The following is a 21,021-nucleotide window of genomic DNA, read 5'->3' as shown; positions in this document are numbered from 1 at the left end:
ACAAAAACGGAACAAAACTGAATAAGTGACATCCTAAAACCATTTACAATAACATATTTAGATAGGTTTGGATGAATCTTAATAATAATTGTATTTATATGTCTTATATCTATACAAAAATGGCTTATATAACACATTTTAGCATTGTGTGTTTACGTTTCCTTGTTTTGATGATTTTCGGTTTCACAAGTGTGTATTTTCCCGTAAAATGCTTATATTCTGACGTCATGGTACTATGACGTCGAGTACTCATTCATAAAAAAGCATATGACGTGGGAGTAAGATCCGAACAGCCCAAACAATATTATGAATATATTCATATTTTACCACGGGTGTGTACTCAAAGCGTTTGAAGGACGTCATGTTAGAATTGACCATATTTTACACCTCGAGCTAGGAGCATGCCATGAAGGAATTATTTCTTAATTGATATAAAATTTACAAACCAATCTTTAGAATGTTTTCAATTTTTTATTTTCATCAAGCCATTTAGAAGTATATGTTTTTTTTTCCAGATCATTCATTCAATTGTAGTGATGACTTTACGAAGCATTCCGACAACAGCATTGACCTAAAATCAGTTTTATCAGTAAAGAAATACACTCAAACAACAGTGGCCATATGTAAGGAGAAGTGTTTATCAGCATCCGAGGGAGATCAGTGTACAGGGTTTAGCTTTAATACTTCTACATGTTTACTGGTCATAGGAAAGCATGGAAACATAAGACAAGAGGACAGGACAGATTTCTATTCCAGGAATTGTGATTTCAAGAGTATGTTTTAATAATTTGCATAAAGTACATACATATAAATACCAGTGGCGTAGCTTGCATGTTTAATCAGATGCTGAGGCATCCACATCATTTTGACAACAAACAAAAAAGAAAAAAGAAATAAAAATATAAAAATTTTGTATGTGTTCACGAAGGTATCTAAATGTTACAAGGGTGAGGATATGAGAATAGCGTCCAATCATTCCCGAAGTAGTATGCATGGCTTTCCCTTATGATCATTTAGTCTGAAATAACTAAACAGAATGGATAAATTGCAGAAAAGTGCTTTTGACTTTTTCGCAAAAGTCTACGTCGTAGCCCGTTGTCGGCAACGACAAGCGCATCTGGATGATGATACGCAGACCTGAACAAATGTTTTGTCTAAAATTGAAATAAGTGGAGTGATGACATAGCAACGTAACTAGTTCACAACTCTAAAACCATCATATCCTAATATCTTTTCCTGTGACATGAAAGACGACATAATAAAAACTCTGCTAGTATTTATAATGGAGTGTGCTAATTCCTTGGCTTATAAATTCCCTTTTCCATCTATGTACAAATATTTTATTTTCAACAAAAGAATATAGTTCCAATGTCCCTGCATTGCCCATTTTTTATTTATCCAAGATACAAGGGCAATAACTATAAAAAGCACTTTTTTCCTTTTTTAATTAATATGTAAAGAGAATTAAAAGCTTCAAAACAAATAAAATGGGATTTCCATTATCATGATTATAAGTTATATTTCCAAGGGCTATAATCGATTAAAAATACTTGATCAGGACGTATTTTTACAAGTGTCAAAGACATTGCTAATGATATAAGTTTCACAAAAATCTGGCAAGAATTGTACACATGACAGCGCTAACAAGACAGGATGGGCGGGCACCCAGTATTTCCATGTCCCCTGCATTAAGACAAGTAATCAAAAACCTCGTGGGGAGGCTAAAATTTTGGGAAAGGGGGGTTCACTTCAGTTCTATATAGTACATAAGTGCTGCTGTAATTGGTCCGTTTTTGAGATGTCAAATATAAGATAGGGTGTGAAACTTTTACATCAAATATTTCGGAATTGAATGATGGTAGTTTCGAGAAAGCAATAAACTTCTGTTAGAATTATGGTATAAATAATACTTAAACAAAATCTAGCCCAGTGTCTAATTCTAGGGGAGTACACATGCATACAGGGAAAATGTCTGAAAAAATATCAGTTTCTCCAGATGCATAAAATGGTCCCAAAATTTTTGCGCTACGCTCTGTGACAGTTTAGCATCCACTTCATTCCAACCCTGGCTACGCCACTGAATACAGTAAAAGGAGACACTGGCAATACACCAATAAGACAGCTACCCAATGACACTATTTAAAGTGCCTAGAAAATCAACCTGACAATGTTAAGTTAGATTTTATTCTTTTCTTCCCCTCTGGCTGTGGCTGGAACCTTTGCTTTACACTTCATCCTTCTATGACAACACTGCATCTATAATGTCAAAAGTAAATATATTTTAAACACCATTTAATTTAGATATATTCATAGACAGTACTTTTACTTGTGGTTTTTAATAAATTTTTGCTATGAACTTTAAGTTACGAAATTGATGTTTTTTCCTTAATATCTCAAATATTAACATAAAGCTTAAGCTAAATTACTTTTCAGAACAATTTTGGTTTGGTTTCATAAGAATTTAAGTTGACACAAAGTCAAAATTAGAAAAATATCACTACATTCATTTGAAATTATTCATTTAGAGAATTGAATCAAAAGTTTCTTTGAAGTGCTGTTTGAACAGAAATTCAAAACTTAATGCAAATTATGGAATTTTGATATGGAACTATGATGAACTCACATATTTAATAAAATACCATAAAGTTCATGATAACTTGATTTTTAATTTCAGCTCTGATTCAAATACCAAAGCCAAATATAACTACAAATCAGTCCTGGACAAATCAGCAAGGTAGTTAATTATTTAGACAAAGTTTTCTCCAAGATCTTTATATACAAGTACATTGTAAATATGCAAATTCTATCTCAATATCCTTTTGATTCTTATATTTAACCTAATTGATTGTTTAAATGAACTTAAAAAATTAAAAGCTGTTGAGCATTGATGGGAATTATAATAGCCATTGATAGAGTTATAAGTGGTATACTTTTTTTTGCCTCAATATTCCCAATTTAGTATGCATAGAATATTTAACCACTTTGATGACTCAACAAACTATTTATAACAGTAAAGGGAAAACTTAAACACTTGATATGATGTTGTTTTACTGCTTGTTACCCATTTTCGTTATCAATATTTCTATGCCTTTTACCCTGCATAAAGGATGTTTAATTATTACTCACTTAAGTTCTATTGCATATTTTAGAGTGCTGTACAAATCATAACATCAGTGACAGTTGTATGCCCTTTTGTCAGACAGGAAATGCTTTCTCTAATCCAGCTACATGTGGCAATGAGTTCTCTACTGTTGTAGCTTGTGCATCAGGTATGGGTATTACTGTTTCTTGCAGCTGCATTTTGCTCAAATTTTCATTGTACAAATCATGTTACTATTTTGTTGCATAAAATAAGAAAGCAGTCATAACAACTACACTTTAGGGTTTTGTGGATTAATAAAGAAATACACATTTTTTGGTGCATAAGGCACCTTCATCAGAATAAAAAAAAACAATAAATAAATTAGTGCTGAAGTACAAAATCTTGGAAGGTAATGTAAATTTTGTCACAATGTTACCATGAGTATAAACAAAGTGATATTTGTCATACTGTGAAAGTAATTTTATTCGTGGGGTACCAATTTTCGTGGTTTTCGTTGATGACATACTGCACGAATTTAAGTGTCCAACGAAATAAAACAACCATTGTCCAAATCAAGACATGGAAAGCTCCCCATCGGTAGGTTTGACTACTGATATGATCTAGAGAATATATTGAATAACGCCAAATCTGAGAATACTTTAATAGCAGTCACAGAACTACAACCACATGCAGGATTATACCCATTTTATCTTTAATAACCTAAACTGTACAACTTTTGATCTTTTAATTCTCAGAACAAATATTTTTGATCGATGAAAGTCAGATTTCCGGTATTGATATGCTAGTATGATAAAGTGTTCATTTTATATCCTCATAGTTCTTGTAGATATTTGAAAAAATAATTTCATGCTGGGCTTGATTTTGATAAGAATTATTTGACAATTCAAGATACATTTATAGCATTTGTTTATGTTACTCCCTTGCGAAAATAGTGCAGGATATCACAAGATTTCCCCAGGATATCTCAGGATAATCTTGAGAAAAATCACAGGGCAATCTTGAGATATCCTGATCCTGTGATAGGGTCAAACATGGGACGGTATTGGAACAAGGATATTCCAGGGATATCCAGGGACCATCCAGACCATAAATTTCCTAGTAGAAAATCCTGTGATAATCCTGTTCTCAGGATTCTCAGGTCCTGGTCTCAGGAAATTATCCTGATGTCAGGATTTACAGATTTGCTTGCATTGAGTTGGCCCTGGGATAATCCTGGTATATCCTGTGAATATCCTGAGAATGTCCTTATAGTTCAGGACCAATAAATGTCTTACATTAATTCTATAAGAAATTACAAAATTTGAGTAAAGTCCTTTTTTTAATTTTTCTATTGCAAATATTTTCTTAAATTAGTTTAAATCCATATGCCTCATTCTAAGCAAGGGCGGATCCAGCCATTTCAAAAAGGGTGGTTCCTAACCCAGGATAAATGGGGTCCAACTATATGTCCCTTTTCAAATGCAATGATTGTCCAAAAAAACAACAAGACCCCTCCCTTAAATACGCCACTGAATGACTGATAAGGTATGTTTGCCCTGGTACACAGGGGCTTGTTAGTGAGTCGCATGAGATCTTACTGTCAATGGCGGTATTTTATGGTTTTTTTTATGTAGGTTACAACCGCCATTGACTGTTTGAATTACATTACATGTAGTTAGGCAGCAACCATTTAATTTTTGCAGGGTGGGGGGCTATGGATTTTTTGGAAAATAAAGTTTGTTTCTAGTTTTTGGAGAAAAAAAATATGTTTGTTTCACCCTCAGCTGCAACTACATGTAATGCTAAAATTGAAAGAAAAATAGTTTTTTCGACCTGTTCGATACATTGTTTAAATGCAAAAAAAAAAGTTTTTTCCGAAAAGCAAACTTGTTGGCCAATTTTATTAATGGCTGTTCATATTGTTAAATTACCAATAAAAATGGTACACCAGTGGCGTATCAAAGGGGGTTCCCTTTTTTAAGAACATAAAGTATGAACCCCCCCCCCCCCCCTTTTACAAATGGCTGGATCCGCCCCTGTACCTACCCAATATTAAAAATTAAATTATGCGTCAGATATATAAAAGGATACATGTAAAGTTCTGCTTCTTTCTGTAATATGTTGCTGTCTGTTCTTCCAAGTAGTATTGCTGAATAAATAACTGAAATCTGCATGGAATCATTCAATCCCCTAAAAGTATCAAAAAATCCACAAAGAATCAATTGTTCTAAGACGTTTAAAAGCAGAACAATCAATAGAAATGTTGTTGCCTGTTTATACAGTACATCGGAAGCTGTTAACCTAAGGAATCGAATTCATTTACAGCCCCCCCCCCCCCCCCCCCCCCCCTTTTTATCCCCTGAACTTTAAAAAGATTAAAAAAAAAATAGCTCAGGGTTGACTTTGGCAATGGTAGCCCACAGATTAATTTTTTTTAGCCCACATACATAGTCCTATACAAAAAAAAGTAGAAATTTAAGTAGCCCACACTAGATTTTAGGGGCCAATGGCCCGTGGGCCACTGCTAATTTCATACCCTGCTAGCTACCTATTATTCACTAAAGAACCATTCACACAATTCAATATTTATAAAGTTTACGTATCTACCAGTTATACCCGTTATCATATGTGAAAACAATTATTCATTTTGTTTAATTTACGAGGGCCCTCATGGGGTTTTTGATTATGTGATTACTTGGCCGTTTTTTTAATGATTATTTGATTATTAAGCCAAATATTTCATGATTATTTGATTACCTAGGACTGTATTTTTAGTTTATGATTATTTGATTACTAAAGATAAGCAAATATTTAATGATTATGTGATTATATTGGCAAAAAAATGGTGATTATGTGATTACTAGGACCCCCCCATGAGGGGCCTCATTTACGTAAAAATTATTTTTCAAATATATGCTTTCAGACTTTCTGATGTTGCTTTGCTCAAATAAAAACCAAAAAGAATAATAGTTCTTCATAATTTAAATAACGTCACAACTAAAATCCCTAACAACAGAACCAAAATCGGAAACGTTACGGTATTTCCGTTTCTTTTTTTTTTAACAAATATTTAAGTTACAAAAAAATAATTCATACAGACTTCGTCCCCATTTACAGGTAATGCCTGCCTCATATTATTTTATAATAATATACACATGTCTGTCATGTTAAATTAAATTTGTAAAGCACTTATTTGAAATCTTTCTGTCTGGAAATGTCTTTTTCGGGTTTCCATCAGCGTAGTCTCCATTTTGGTGACGTATTAATCAAGAGTGCACTTACGCTCACATTGAGGTGACAATCTCGTCCCAAATTATATCGGCCAAAAGTTGATCCGTCACCGTACCGGTATTATGAAAATAAATCAAGGATGTCGCAAACAAATATTTTTTAATATGCAGTTTTTTATGAAGTATAATAAAAATAATCTTTAGTTTGAACGGAACATGGTACATGCGAATGAACAAGTGCCGAAGTGGAGTCACCATCTAGGACGGTTTATTTAGGGCCGAACTGTTCAGACCTGTTCAGTACAATTACGAAAAACCGCGAGGTCCTACAATTTGTTTACATTTTGCATACGTTGAGAAATCTATCATTGCTGTTCATCTGATATTTTTTCTAAGTTATTTATATGCCGGACGACAATTAATAGAAAGGCACATATATAAACTTGGAGAAAATCAGAATTTACATCTGTAGGGAAAGCTAGGTAGGGTCAAAAGATACCAGTTACAAAAAAATGTACCACCGCCACCGGCACTGTAAGTTCAAAGTTCTTTATTTTCCAATTAAGGGCCCCTAACGGGACATAATGACAAGTTACAATTACAACTCTGATTCTAAACACACATATAATGAAGATAAAATTAAAATTTAGCTGTATGATAAATAAAACCAAACAACTCTGCATATCCGGCAATGACAAAATTATGTGTGTTTCAACACTTCCAAAATAGCTCGGAATGCACAGAACAGAACAGAACATATTTTATATCCAATTAAGGGCCCACAAGGGGCATACAGAGCATACATGAATAAGGAAAAAGACTATTGATTTGCATAGATACATAGATACAAATGTGATTTATTATTGATGTCATTTAAATTATGCTCTTAACCTGCTTAGGCTTAGTCCAAGATTACTCTGAAGTACAGACAACAGTGACGGATCTAGAAATTTTCATAAGTGGGGGCCCACTGACTGCCTTAGAGGGGGCCCCGCTTCGGTCATGCCTCAGTGATTCCCTAAATAATCCACCAAATTTTTCCCAGAAAAGGGGGTCCCTTACCCCCTGGGCTCTCCCTTAATCCGCCTCTGGACAAGTTGGGGCGTGGCCCCGTCTTGCAAAACTGCCATTGGACATCGGAGTAATCCTCACTATGCCAGACAAGCTTTCTTGGACACCCTGCTGTTTTTATCACAAAAATCTCTGACTTTGAAATACTGTAAAACTGAAACTCGTTATGCTTCCTGAACAGGGAGATCAGCAGTAACTGTGTAAATAAGTTAACTGTCAAAATATGTTTAATATTTTTAATTAACACCATAATTTGGGTATTTAAAAAATGTCTGACAAAATACTTTTTGTTTCTTCCCCCTATTCTATCACCCTTCACAAATCCTTGCCAAAAAACTTATTTAATTTAACAAACAACAGTTAATTTCAGTCCCAAAGATATTTTTTAATTGAATTTGTGATACAGATTATATTATTTCTTAAGTCCCAATACCAGGAATCATTAAGGACTTTATTTCGGTTTATTCATTCAGGAAGAAAGTGTAAAGTTTCTGAAAGTAGGATGAATGTTGAAGGAAAAGTCCTGACATATCCTGGTCTATATTATATTTATTTTTGAAAGTCTTGAGATATCCTGAGAATTCCCCTAGTTTACAGCTGCTTGATTTGAAAGTCCTGACATTTCCTGAAATTCTCCCATCAACTTTTTCCCTAAAAAAAGGGCTAAATGATTTACAGGATATTTTCAGGATTTCCCAGGATAATCTTGAGATATCCTGGTTAAAAAAATTGTCAGGATTTATTTCTGCAAGGGCTGTTTTCTTTAGGTGACATTTTTATGGCCTAATTAACACCTTTGATCGTCTTTAATCTGTTAATCACTTTACCATGGTTTAATTAGTGTTATCACTACGATTTACACGGGTCAACTTTGCAATTTCCTTCAATCCAGACTTTTTGTAACCTTCGTTTCTAAAGGCTTTATTTTTCAATATTTTTTTTAGAAAACTTAAATCCACGAATTTAAAAACCCACAAACATGTAAATATTGCTCAAACCACAAAAATTGATACCCACAAATTAAAGTACTTTGACAGTTGGTCCATGTCCTCGTTGACTGTTATTATAAGCAATAAGAAATAATGTTTTTTTTAAGATTAATCCTAATTATCAAGATTTATTTTAGATGGAAAGAATCATTCATCATGTTGTCAACAAGCTGGTGTACCTAGAAGTTGTCTACCATATTGCTGGGGAGCTGTGATGGATAAGGACCATCCTGTTGCACAGCTATGTCTTAGTTATACCAGAATGTTTGTCACTTGTTTTACCAAAGGAGCAAGTTAGTACCAATATGCTATTTGATAGGGGGCAAATTGAAAGTTCTTGATACGTTGTGACATCAAATTAACATGGTTGTCTTAAATCAGAATATGATTCCATGGATCAGTTATTATATTATACATTTGTTCTATAACATGGTTATTTATGTGTTAACTTGGGCTTATTACTCAATAACAAAATTAAAGAACCTTAGTGAGCACGCGAGGGCTTCCAAAAAACATTTGAGCCAGCCGGACATTTTATATCTGATCCCGATTTTAATCCCTTAAGACTAAGTCACAAAAGGCAATTATGGTAATCAGATGGCCATTCCAATGATAATGACATTAGATTAAAAAACGATTTTAAACTTTACTTTGTTTTGGATGTTTGGATGTAAACTGTTAAATTGGCAGTGCATCATTCAAAGTGTGCACATCAGCGTGCTCATATCTGCCATAGACTCTTTATTTGTGCAAAATGACATGTCAAAAACTTCATTTTTCGTTTTAAAATCACGTTTTTCGAAAACCGGATGTTGACTTGACAATGGTAAAACATGGATCGTAAACGGATACGTAAAATCCGTGTACGTTTGCAAAGCATGACTGAGTGAAGAAGCTCTCTTTCCACGTTATTTCTTCAACAAAATGCTTGAAATGAACGTTTAGATACAGGTATCAATGATAATTTTAGCATTTTGAAGAAATAAAGGATGCATAATTAAATTTCCCACCTTTGCACATACGCACACGTGTTCTAGTTCATTCGACGTAGTTCTGACGATTTTTCATTTAAACCTTTCAAAAATTTTTATCAAATCATGTAGATAAACTAATTTCTTATAATTTTAATCTTTTGGACTAAATCAATGAGCTTCAAACCGCTGAAATGTAAGAAAATAATTGTGAATAGACCGATCAATTTATACGATGTCCGGTACTGAACATAGTTTACCTGTCACCTGAACAGGTAGATATCACCTGTCCAACAACTAATTTATAGCCTTGATTAAAATTAGAAAGTATTGAAGTAGGGGTTGTTTTGATAGTAATTAATCATCATGTCACTTTTATGACCGGAAATGTGTAGATGTTAAAGGCAAAAGGTTGGGTCAAAAAGATCGTAACTTATGTTAAAATGACCAAAAAAGCCTTGAAAACTAAAATGTGTATGACCGTTTCATGCTTTGCCCAGCCGGACTTTTACCGGACATTAATCAAATGTCAGGAATATATGACCATTTTGGAAGCCCTGGAGCACGCTCACATACCCCACGTCCCCACATTGTCATTGGAGAAATAAAATAAGTGTAAGAAAAAAAATTGTATTAGAAAAAATATTGAATAATAATTTCCTGTCAATATGCACATCTACATAGTTTGTCCTTATTATTTACAAAATTTCATGAAATTCTGTTGTGTGGTTTAAGAGGAGTTGAGATGACAAACTGTTGCAGAAGTACATTGAAGCAAATAAGTTCAAAGGGGCGTAACTCACTAGAAAAAAAATGAATCCTAATTTCTTTTTGATATGCACATCTACGTAGTATGTCCTTATTATCTACAAAGTTTCATGAAATTCTGTTGTGTGGTTTCAGAGGAGTTGAGATGACAAACTGTTGAAGTAGTACCTTAAAGCAAATAAGTTCAAAAAGGTATAACTCCTGAAAAAAAAATTGAATCGTAATTTCCTGTTGATATGCACATCTACATAGTATGTCCTTATTATCTTAAAAGGTTTCATGAATTTATGTTGTGTAGTTTCAGAGAAGTTGCGATGACAAACTGTTGCAGTAGTACATTAAAGTAAATAAGTTCAAAGGGGCGTATCTCCTATGAAAAAAATTGAATCATAATTTCCTGCTGATATGCACAACTACATAATATGTCCTTTTCATTTAAAAAGGTTTCGTGAAATTCTGTTGTGTGGTTTCAGAGGAGTTGAGATGACAAACTGTTGAAGAAGTACCTTAAAGCAAATAAGTTCAAAGAGGTGTAACTCCTAGAAAAAAAATTGAATGTTATTTCCTCTCGATATGCACATCTACATAGTATGTCCTTAATATCTTAAACGGTTTCATGAATTTCTGTTGTGTAGTTTCAGAGGAGTTGCAAAGACAAACTGTTGCAGTAGTACATTAAAGTAAATAAGTTCAAAGGGGCATAACTCTTAGAAAAAAAATTGAATCGTAATTTCCTGTCGATATGCACATCTACATAGTATGTCCTTATTATCTAAAAAGGTTTCATGAAATTCTGTTGTGTGGTTTCAGAGGAGTTGCGATGACAAACTGTTGCAGTAGTACATTGAAGCAAATAAGTTCAAAAGGGCGTTACTCTTAGAAAAAAAATTGAATTGTAATTTCCTGTCAATGAGCACAACTACATAATATGTCCTTTTCATCTAAAAAGGTTTGTGAAATTCTGTTGTCTGGTTAGAGAGGAGTTGCAATGACAAGAAACAGGGCTGACCGATGGACTGACGGACGGACAGACGGGTCAAAAACATTATACACTCCGCAACTTTGTTGCGTGGGGTATAATAAAGTTCAAACACTTTATAAAACTAAAAGAAAAACTGAGAACATTTGGGTATCATTCATTGCCTCAAGTCAGTACATGAACAGCAAAGAACACACAAAAGACAAAGGAACAGTGCTTGTAATAGCTGTCTCAAAGTCACGGTGAGGCCTTCAAAACAGACCATTTGAAATTTTAAACTCGAATGCAAAATTTTTAAGATGGCCCCTAGCACTGGTTTGAGTGGAATTCATAGCAAAATGCTTTGGATAAACTTTGTAAGATGTAACACCACCAGGTTAAAAAAAAACACTGAATAGGAAAGAAGTACATTTATGTACAGTTTATAAATCATTAACTCAACAATATTTAATATAAATATAAATTTGTTCATGAAGAGTGGGGGGCACATATTGGTCGGGCACACAATTTCACCCTTTTATGATTTTGAGGTGTAAAATCTTCAAAGGATATGGCTGAAATGGAAGAAATATGCAGTAAATTATATTTTTATAACAAGTATGATTATTTTTTAAACTGAGACAAAATTTCAACACTTACCGCAAAGGACGGAAAAACAGACAACAATTTTCGGCCAATTTCCTGAACATGCTGAATGAAAAACACGATTTTAAAGAAGTATTTCTTAGTATTTCTTTGACTGATTGCCCTAAATTTCAGCTCTTTAGACCTTTGAAATATCTGCTATTCATCTTTAATGAAATTGGTTTGATAAATATTGTATAAAGTTGCAGTTATTTGGTTTTAAATAGATGTGTAAAAACGGTGAATATGTGTCCCCTTTTGACAAAACATCAGGAAATTTCAAACACCCTTTAATCTAACTTTTCAGATAATTTTTTTCAAACAAACACGTTTTCCAGCTAAGAATATTTTGCATTTGAAGTTATCTTCATATAGAAATATCAGTATACGTCTTATTAGTAGATTTATTCATAAGTATGATAAGTATCCTACACAGTCTGATTTTAATTCAAGGGAGGAAAACAAATTAAATTCAATTACATGACTGCTGGGGGTGTCAGATAATTGTCTAAGATTGTAGGATGCCATTGTTACTTACTCAAGTTGTATTTATTTTGTTTCTAAGGAACTATTCCATCAATGATTAGAGGATTTAGTGCAATAGACATTCAAGCAACCTATGTAGTACTGTCATGGATGAAACCAGACCAGAACTGTAATGAGTCAGACTGTAGATATGATGTTCAATGGCTATCAAATGGGCAATCAAATACCGAGTATGTAAGTATAAACAAAAGCAGATCTGGGTTATAGGTCAATGTGATCAAACCCAAAGACAGGTAAAGCCAAAATTTGTCATTTCACTGGCCACCACTTATATATTAGCATTAGAATGAATTGCTTGTGTTTGCATCTATATAACCCCTGTTGAAGAATATTTACAGGGTACTCCTACTGACTGCATTAATACCATGGGGTATATCAGACTAATGATTGCTAATCAAATATTATACCAAAAGACAAATCTGACAGGAGATTAAACTGATCAAGTTCTCACATTAGACAACTGCATTATTTTTCAGCAAAAACAATTATTTTTTTTAATTTAAATTTAGATTAAATATTATTAGAACAAAAAAAGAGGTTTAACAAGTGGAACGCATATCATGCTCTTATTGAATTACTTATCAACTCACCCTCCCCCCTCTTATTTTATGAGGACAATGCGACAACTTTAAAATCATGAATATTAAAACTGCAGATTAATAATCTGAAAAAAGGAGTAGTAAATAATAAGGATTTTCTACTACAGGAATAGATTACAATGGAAACTCACTTATAAGTCAGTTATTTGGGAATAAAACAATGGATTTAGGAACATAGGAAGTGGTACTGACTTATAGTTCAGATCTAGCTCAAGGGTGAAAACTTATGGGATTTAAGGATCTCAATTTCTTACTTTATTCAGTCCTTTTTACATTTTATTAATTAAGGCATCTCTAATTGTAGAAGCAAAACTCTTCTGGCGTACAAATTTAAATCCTGGTTACTATGATTGAGTTAATTTATACTCAGAATCAAAATCTGAATGGTCTATATTTTTGGCATTTGCGATTTTAGGTCTTCAAATGTTTTATATTTTATGCTATTGGCCTCCTCAAATCTTCGTTCAACATTTTACAAAAAAAATATTGTAGTCAAATGCTGCAAACTGTCAAACCTGGCTCATTTATAATGCTATTTCTGATTAGTGAGGAAACAGAAAAAAAATCCTGATTTTGTAAGTCTTTACAAAATGACAAAAATGTGAGAATCTATTCACAATTTATTTTTTCTCAATGTGTTTAAATTTTAAAGAGTACTTTTGTACTCAACATGCTAAACAGAGTAAGAACTAACTTAGGAACAGATTATTGCAGGTGGAACCGTTGAATAGGAAAATAAATTGAAGTATTAAACAGCTGAAATATGGATGTGTAATAGTTGATAAAAGATTGGTTGTTCTATATGAGATCAATAAAGTAAACAATTAACTCTCCCTCACAATGAAATGGAGGAATGAAACAATTTTTGGCTTAGTGTTCATCGACAGTTAAAATTCTCATCTATTGAGATCCCTCTGACCTTTGAGACTAAAAAAAGTTGACCATCAACACCAAATTTCTAGATAACAAATAAACAAAATATATTAACTAAAGATAACCATTGACGATGTTCCTGACTTTCACAGGTCAGGCACTTGAACCTGGCAGTATTTTTTCGGTAGAACAAAATAAAAAATACTCTTTTTGTTTCATTAATTATAGTTAAACATGTAGGAAACTAATGACAGTTATTGCAATTTACTGTCATTTTGATAATAAGCTTCATGTTGCCATATTACTTAATCCTGATTTAAAAGGTCATGTCAAGGGGACAAAAAATTAAACTGATTGCTTTATGGTTCAAGAAAAAAATATGCATGATTTTCAACTGGTAGCTTTAATAAAATACTGACAGATGAAATAAAGAATGGAAATGGGGAATGTGTCAAAGAGACAACAACCCGACCAAAGAGCATAAAAAAGCTGAAGGCCACTAATGGGTCTTCAATACAGCGAGAAAATCCTGCACCTGGACATGTGGAGGAGAATGTCTAGTAATCCTATAATTCTATATATTGTTTAGGCATTGAAAACAACTACAGCAAATATAACCAATCTACAGCCAGAAAGTGACTACCACATAACTGTTTCTGCAACCAATCAGTTTGGTAGTAGTTTACCATCACCTATGTTAAATGTCAGAACCAGACCTATTTGTAAGTATAAACAGAAACTGACAACCGTATGTCAATATCTTCCACTATTAGGGTTTCAAGTATTTTCAAGTAGTTAGTAATGGTAGCCTTTTCTTCAATTCCTCTGCCCATATCAGTTCAATGGGTGTTTTTTGCAACAAACCCATACATGTTAACCTCTGACAATGGGAAATCATGTCATGACATGACATGATATGTCAAAAAGCGTGTGAAAACGCGTGACATAGATGCGGACTTATTAATATGAATGTGGTAATGTTCATAATTTCATACAAATTTGTTGATATAAAAAAACAATATATACTCTACTGTGAACTTTTATTGTATTAAACAGTGGTCTGATATGTTGCCTTTAAAGCACCACCACTAGGCACATATTCAAAACAACTGCCAGTTTCTGCAAGTTTAGTTACATTTATTTGATAACAGCACACAATACAAATGTAACATAGTCAAGTTCTGATCAGAATTCAGTGTCAATTTCTTTATAATTGAAAAGGCTCTCCCACAGTAGGAATTGATATTTGACTGAATTAGCTTCATCAAGATTTGAAAGAATGTCATAATGTTTTGGGTTTTTTTTGGCAATGTAAAATGTCATCTATTATCTCTGCCATTGCACCTATTGCTATTGCCTGGTTCAAACTGGGTAGTTCATCAGAAGAAAGCTGTACTATGAGAGCTGATCCAACAGTTCTGTGAAATTTTTATCCCCATGGCCTGTAGAAATCTGTTGCCGTGTTGGCTAGATTTGAAACTGAAATTGAAAAAGAAAAATGTTTTATTAATTTGATTTCCATTAGATAAACATGTTAAATGCTAATTCAAATAGCTACATTGTATTTCTCCTCTCACGTGTATTGGTTTTTTTTTCATCATTGCAACATAGAATGCACAAATTATGCGTTACTTGTCACTCGATCATTTAAACTCGAACTCCAAAATATAATTTATAAATCTTGAATCTTGACATCGTTTTGGTTTAACTATCGGCACTTTAGACGACGGTACAGGCCCTGAAAGTGACCTCTTTCTGAGCACATTTCCTCTATAAAGTGAATTTGAAAGAAAGTCACAAAATCGTTAAAACTAATAACAAACTACTTACCTTTTACTGTTTGTCCATATAGAAAAATAAACAATGTGGCAGCCAAACAATTACTTCGAATTTTTCGGTATTTATCGCCGAATAATGAAAAAACCCGAGATTAGCGATATCACTAACGACCCAAAAATGAAAAGAACGAAAAAGCGTGTAATTGCGTGTAAAGTGGTGAAAAGCGTGTACACGCCATGTGACAAAATGGGTTATCCTCGCGAGTAAACCGGTTGAAAATATCATGTCACTTGACATGTATGAACAAACCTTTGATTTCATTATTATCTACCACATGAAACCTTTTAGCTATTCTTGGTTACAAAATAATAATATTCAGAAACTTTACAATAACCATATAGTCTCTTCTAGTAAAGATATACTCAGCCTAGAAATGAATAAAATAATAGACATCCTGTTCATAGACATTCTTCTGTTTCATAACTTTTGTTCAGAAACTACAAATCAGAGTATTTTGTATCAAGCTCAATGTGAGAATGATATACTATGTTATAACACAGAATCATTAGTGAGCTCAGCTCAACTCGTTGATATTTAATAGATTTGTAATGTAAGTCAAAAGTAATCAATTCATATAGAAAATTAGCAGCTCAACAAAACAAATAAGAGTTATATATAACATGTGAAACATATTTTTTTAAATTTTACAGATAAATTTGAAGTGAACTTCTATATCCGACCTCATAAAGTTATAGATTCAGGAAGTGCAGTAAGACTATTATGTGAAGTGTTTGGTGCACCAGAAGCTACAGTGTCAATATCATTCAAAACTAATGTCAAAACCACTGACAGAGAGTTGGACATTGATATAGTCAGTAAAGACGATGCTGGAGAGTATACATGTACTGTCAAACAGACACCTAATGCTGTCGATACAGTGGTCAAAACATTACAACTTATGGTCAGATGTGAGTTATTCTAGACATCTTATGTTTTGTCAAAATCAAAAGGTGTATAACAATTTTAATAAATTTACAAGTATTACTGGTCATGTTAAATTATCCAAATACAATAAAAGAATGCAGGTTTTTTAATTCAATTTTTGCAAATCTCTGGCTTAGTGCCAGTCTCAGGCCCTATGACTGCTTTTCAAGTAAAGTCAAATATGGATTGAAATGTAAGATAGTTATCCAGCTGAAAAATGAAGTTTATGATGGTTGTGAGAAAATTTTCTTAATTTTTATACGACCGCAAAATTTGAAAAAATTTTCGTCGTATATTGCTATCACGTTGGCGTCGTCGTCGTCGTCGTCCGAATACTTTTAGTTTTCGCACTCTAACTTTAGTAAAAGTGAATGGAAATCTATGAAATTTTAACACAAGGTTTATGACCACAAAAGGAAGGTTGGTATTGATTTTGGGAGTTTTGGTCCCAACATTTTAGGAATTAGGGGCCAAAAAGGGCCCAAATAAGCATTTTTTTGGTTTTCGCACTATAACTTTAGTTTAAGTTAATAGAAATCTATGAAATTTTGACACAAGGTTTATGACCACAAAAGAACGGTTGGGATTGATTTTGGGAGTTTTGGTTTCAATAGTTTAGGAATTAGGGGCCAAAAAAGGGCCCAAATAAGCATTATTCTTGGTTTTCGCACAATAACTTTAGTTTAAGTAAATAGAAATCAATGAAATTTAAACACAATGTTAATGACTACAAAAGGAAGGTTGGTATTGATTTTGGGAGTTTTGGTCCCAACAGAATAAGGGGCCCAAAGGGTCCAAAATTAAACTTTGTTTGATTTCATCAAAATTGAATAATTAGGGTTCTTTGATATGCCGAATCTAACTGTCATGACTGTGTATGTAGATTCTTAACTTTTGGTCCCGTTTTCAAATTGGTCTACATTAAGGTCCAAAGGGTCCAAAATTAAACTTAGTTTGATTTTGACAAAAAATGAATCAGTTAGGTTCTTTGATATGCTGAATCTAAAAATGTACTTAGATTCTTTATTATTGGCCCAGTTTTCAAGTTGGTCCAAATCGGGGTCCAAAATTAAACTTTGTTTGATTTCATCAAAAATTGAATAAATGGGGTTCTTTGATATACCAAATCTAACTGTGTATGTAGATTCTTCATTTTTGGTCCTGTTTTCAAATTGGTCTACACTAAAGTCCAAAGGGTCCAAAATTAAACTTAGTTTGATTTTAACAAAAATTGAAATCTTGGGGTTCTTTGATATCCTGAATCCAAAAATGTACTTAGATTTTTTATTATGGGCCCAGTTTTCAAGTTGGTCCAAATCAGGATCTAAAATTATTATATTAAGTATTGTGCAATAGCAAGTCTTTTCAATTGCACAGTATTGCGCAATGGCAAGAAATATCTAATTGCACAATATTGTGAAATAGCAAAAAAAAATTTAATTAGAGTTATCTTTCTTTGTCCAGAATAGTAAGCAAGAAATATCTAATTGCAAAATATTGTGCAATAGCAAGATTTTTTTTTAATTGGAGTTATCTTTCTTTGTCCAGAATCAACTTAAATCTTTGTTATATACAATATACAATGTATATTCACTTTTTACCACCAACTGATAAATTAAAATAATCTTTACCATTCAGTGATAACAAGCAGTTTTTTTTACATCTTAATATTTTATGATGTATTTAAATGAATAGTTATTGTTGCAAACTCCATTAGAAATTTTAATTGAGATTAGTTTTGGAATAAGGGAAAGGGGGATGTGATTAAAAAAATTGGGTTCAATTTTTCTTATTTGAAATTTCATAAATAAAAAAGAAAATTTCTTCAAACATTTTTTTGAGAGGATTAATATTCAACAGCATAGTGAATTGCTCTAAGAGAAAACAAAAATTTTAAGTTCATTAGAACACATTCATTCTGTGTCAGAAACCTATGCTGTGTCAACTATTTAATCACAATCCAAATTTAGAGCTGAATCCAGCTTGAATGTTGTGTCCATACTTGCCCCAACGGTTCAGGGTTCAACCTCTGCGGTCGTATAAAGCTACGCCCTGCGTAGCATCTGGTTCTATCATATCATGACCATAGGAGACTGATAAAATAAACATGTACATTTGCCATGTTAGGTTACTGCTTTCTGTTTCTAAGAACAAGTGATTTTTACTATCATGGCTTATTACAATTGCTGCTACTTTATGCAGGATATGTATTGCAGTCATTTCAAGATTTGCTGAAAAGCAAGCAACTACATGTAGTTGTATAAAAGAATACACTTGTAAAAAATGGTCAAAAATGTTCTTCTGAAATGTTAGTTTTATAATGCTAAGGAATGTTTGGTTTAATTATCACTGTACTAATTGAGATTTTCGTTGTAATGTACATTTCAATGATATTCAGCAAAAATAGTATATAATTCAACACATTAAGCAATATAATAAGGAATAAAATATATACCACTTTTTTTCATTGGGCGTTTGTGATCAAGAAAATCCGAAAACATGAACTCTTACATATGGCATTTGATTTCATTCAAAATATTCACCTAGTGCTATAGCTCGAGATTTACTGTGGATTCATTTTTATTGTGGCTTTCGCAGGTGAACGAAAAACAAATTTTCTATAGGCTTGTATGCAGACTTTGTCAAAACCATGAAATTAAATACCCATGATCATGCAAGTTTTCCTTAATCCACGAAAATTGGTACCCACGAAAATGAATGAATCAACATAATCAAAATCAGTTTTGTCTCTTCTTGGGAGCACATTGATGCTACTATGGTGGCAGTAACCTAATTATTGTTTGTTTTTGTTATGTAGATAAACCTGAAGTTTTGCATGTATTTGGTGCACATGTAGAACCAGATGCAGCAAAGACGGCTTATCTGAAATGTATATTTAATGGTCTACCACTGCAAGTGACATGGAAAAAAGATGAGAAACCTGTCCCAGCAAGGTATCCAACTACAACACATGTTGTTTTCAATGCTGATGGAACCATGTCAGACACACTACAGATCCACAATATACGTTCAGAGATGTTTGGTACATACCAATGTAATGGTACAAACAAGTTTGGATATGATGTTGGATACTTGAAACTACAGAGTATGATATAAACTTTTATACTATTATCTATAACTTCCAGGATCTATCTCTACATTTGATAGTAAAAACAACAGAGGGCATTGAGGTTAACATTCTTTAGATTCTATCAAGACAATTTATGCAATTTATTAATGACGTGTTGTAAGCAGGTTCTCAAGTTGCAAATAAACTCATCATAGATACCAGAATTGAAATTTTATATTTGCGCCAAACATGTGTTTCGTCTGCTTAAGACTATCAGTGATGCTCTAATAAAAAATGATAAATCCCATATAGATAACAAAGTTGATGACCAAAAATTTCTATAAGTTTTGCCAAACAAAGCTAAAAGGTAGAAAAGCCTTAGCATTTCAAAAAATCTAAAGTTTTATAAACAGCAAAGTGATAAATATTTGAATAACTAAATTTGCAAAGAAAGCCATTTTATTGAAAACTACATAAGTTGTGAATGGCAAATGAATCGATCAAAAATAAATTGTGGTAAAAGAGGGACGAAAGATACCAGAGGGACAGTCAAACTCATAAATCGAAAATAAACTGACAACGCCATGGCTAAAAATGAAAAAGACAAACAGACAAACAATAGTACACATGACACAACATAGAAAACTAAAAAATAAGCAACAAGAACTCCACCAAAAACTAGGGGTAAAATGCATTACTATAGAAATTATCTTATCTTGAAATCATATTAGACAGAGACAATCTGACAGGGAAAAACAAGCTCAACATTGAGATTCATCAACCTTCTATTTACTTAATAATCTTATTGCATTGCATTAATAAATTTTTGGCAGAAATACCATTTCAGGGATACATACTCATTGGAGTAGGATCCTCTTGTTATAGAATTCCAGACATTGATAAAAAATGAGGGATTTGGAACAGCATCAGAAATTTCATTATTGTTTCATTTTGACTAGTCTTATTTCAATGCGTAACTTTGCAGACCTGTACTCAACAAACTCAAACTCCATTTTTTACAATCGATACTTTTAGCAACTCCTACTAATACCAATCTTAAAATAGTTAGTTGTCTCATTTGCAAACATACCAGATTTCCTTATTTTATATTATTTATGTTGATTTGTCATATTCACAATAGTTATTAACCTTCGTTAAACCTACCAGTAATTGATTCCATTTTTTGTCTTTCAGGTGACTATATTCCTCCTACTCCTCCAAGTCCTCCAACTCCAGTGGCTGGAAATGTAACAGGTGAGACAATAATTAATAATAAACATTATACCTATACTGTGGATTCATCATTATTCATTGATACAAATTTTTCGTGGATTTCTTTGGTATAGGTGAACAACGAAATTAAATATTTAACAATGACAAATTTTCTACATGCTTGTATAAAGAAAAAACCATGAAATTTAATGTCCATGAACATGCAAGGTTTCCTTCATCCACA

At 32.8% G+C, this 21,021-nt stretch overlaps 1 protein-coding gene across 1 annotated transcript in view; it reads left to right on the top strand.

Moving 5' to 3' along the window:
- Positions 1 to 21,021, top strand: part of LOC139488876 (Ig-like and fibronectin type-III domain-containing protein 2) — a 104,994-nt gene that overhangs the window by 44,888 nt on the left and 39,085 nt on the right. The window contains exons 22-30 of the mRNA XM_071274828.1: positions 516 to 773; positions 2,675 to 2,734; positions 3,150 to 3,269; positions 8,510 to 8,665; positions 12,280 to 12,434; positions 14,322 to 14,454; positions 16,222 to 16,479; positions 19,314 to 19,601; positions 20,760 to 20,819. Of these exons, the coding sequence (XP_071130929.1) occupies positions 516 to 773; positions 2,675 to 2,734; positions 3,150 to 3,269; positions 8,510 to 8,665; positions 12,280 to 12,434; positions 14,322 to 14,454; positions 16,222 to 16,479; positions 19,314 to 19,601; positions 20,760 to 20,819 (1,488 nt within the window). The remainder of the gene's footprint in view (positions 1 to 515; positions 774 to 2,674; positions 2,735 to 3,149; positions 3,270 to 8,509; positions 8,666 to 12,279; positions 12,435 to 14,321; positions 14,455 to 16,221; positions 16,480 to 19,313; positions 19,602 to 20,759; positions 20,820 to 21,021) is intronic.

This window comes from Mytilus edulis, chromosome 9 (genome assembly GCF_963676685.1).
Source record: "Mytilus edulis chromosome 9, xbMytEdul2.2, whole genome shotgun sequence".
NCBI lineage: Eukaryota > Metazoa > Mollusca > Bivalvia > Mytilida > Mytilidae > Mytilus > Mytilus edulis.
The sequence above is the reverse complement of the archived record's forward strand: the minus strand, read 5'-3'. Positions and strand labels throughout refer to the sequence as shown.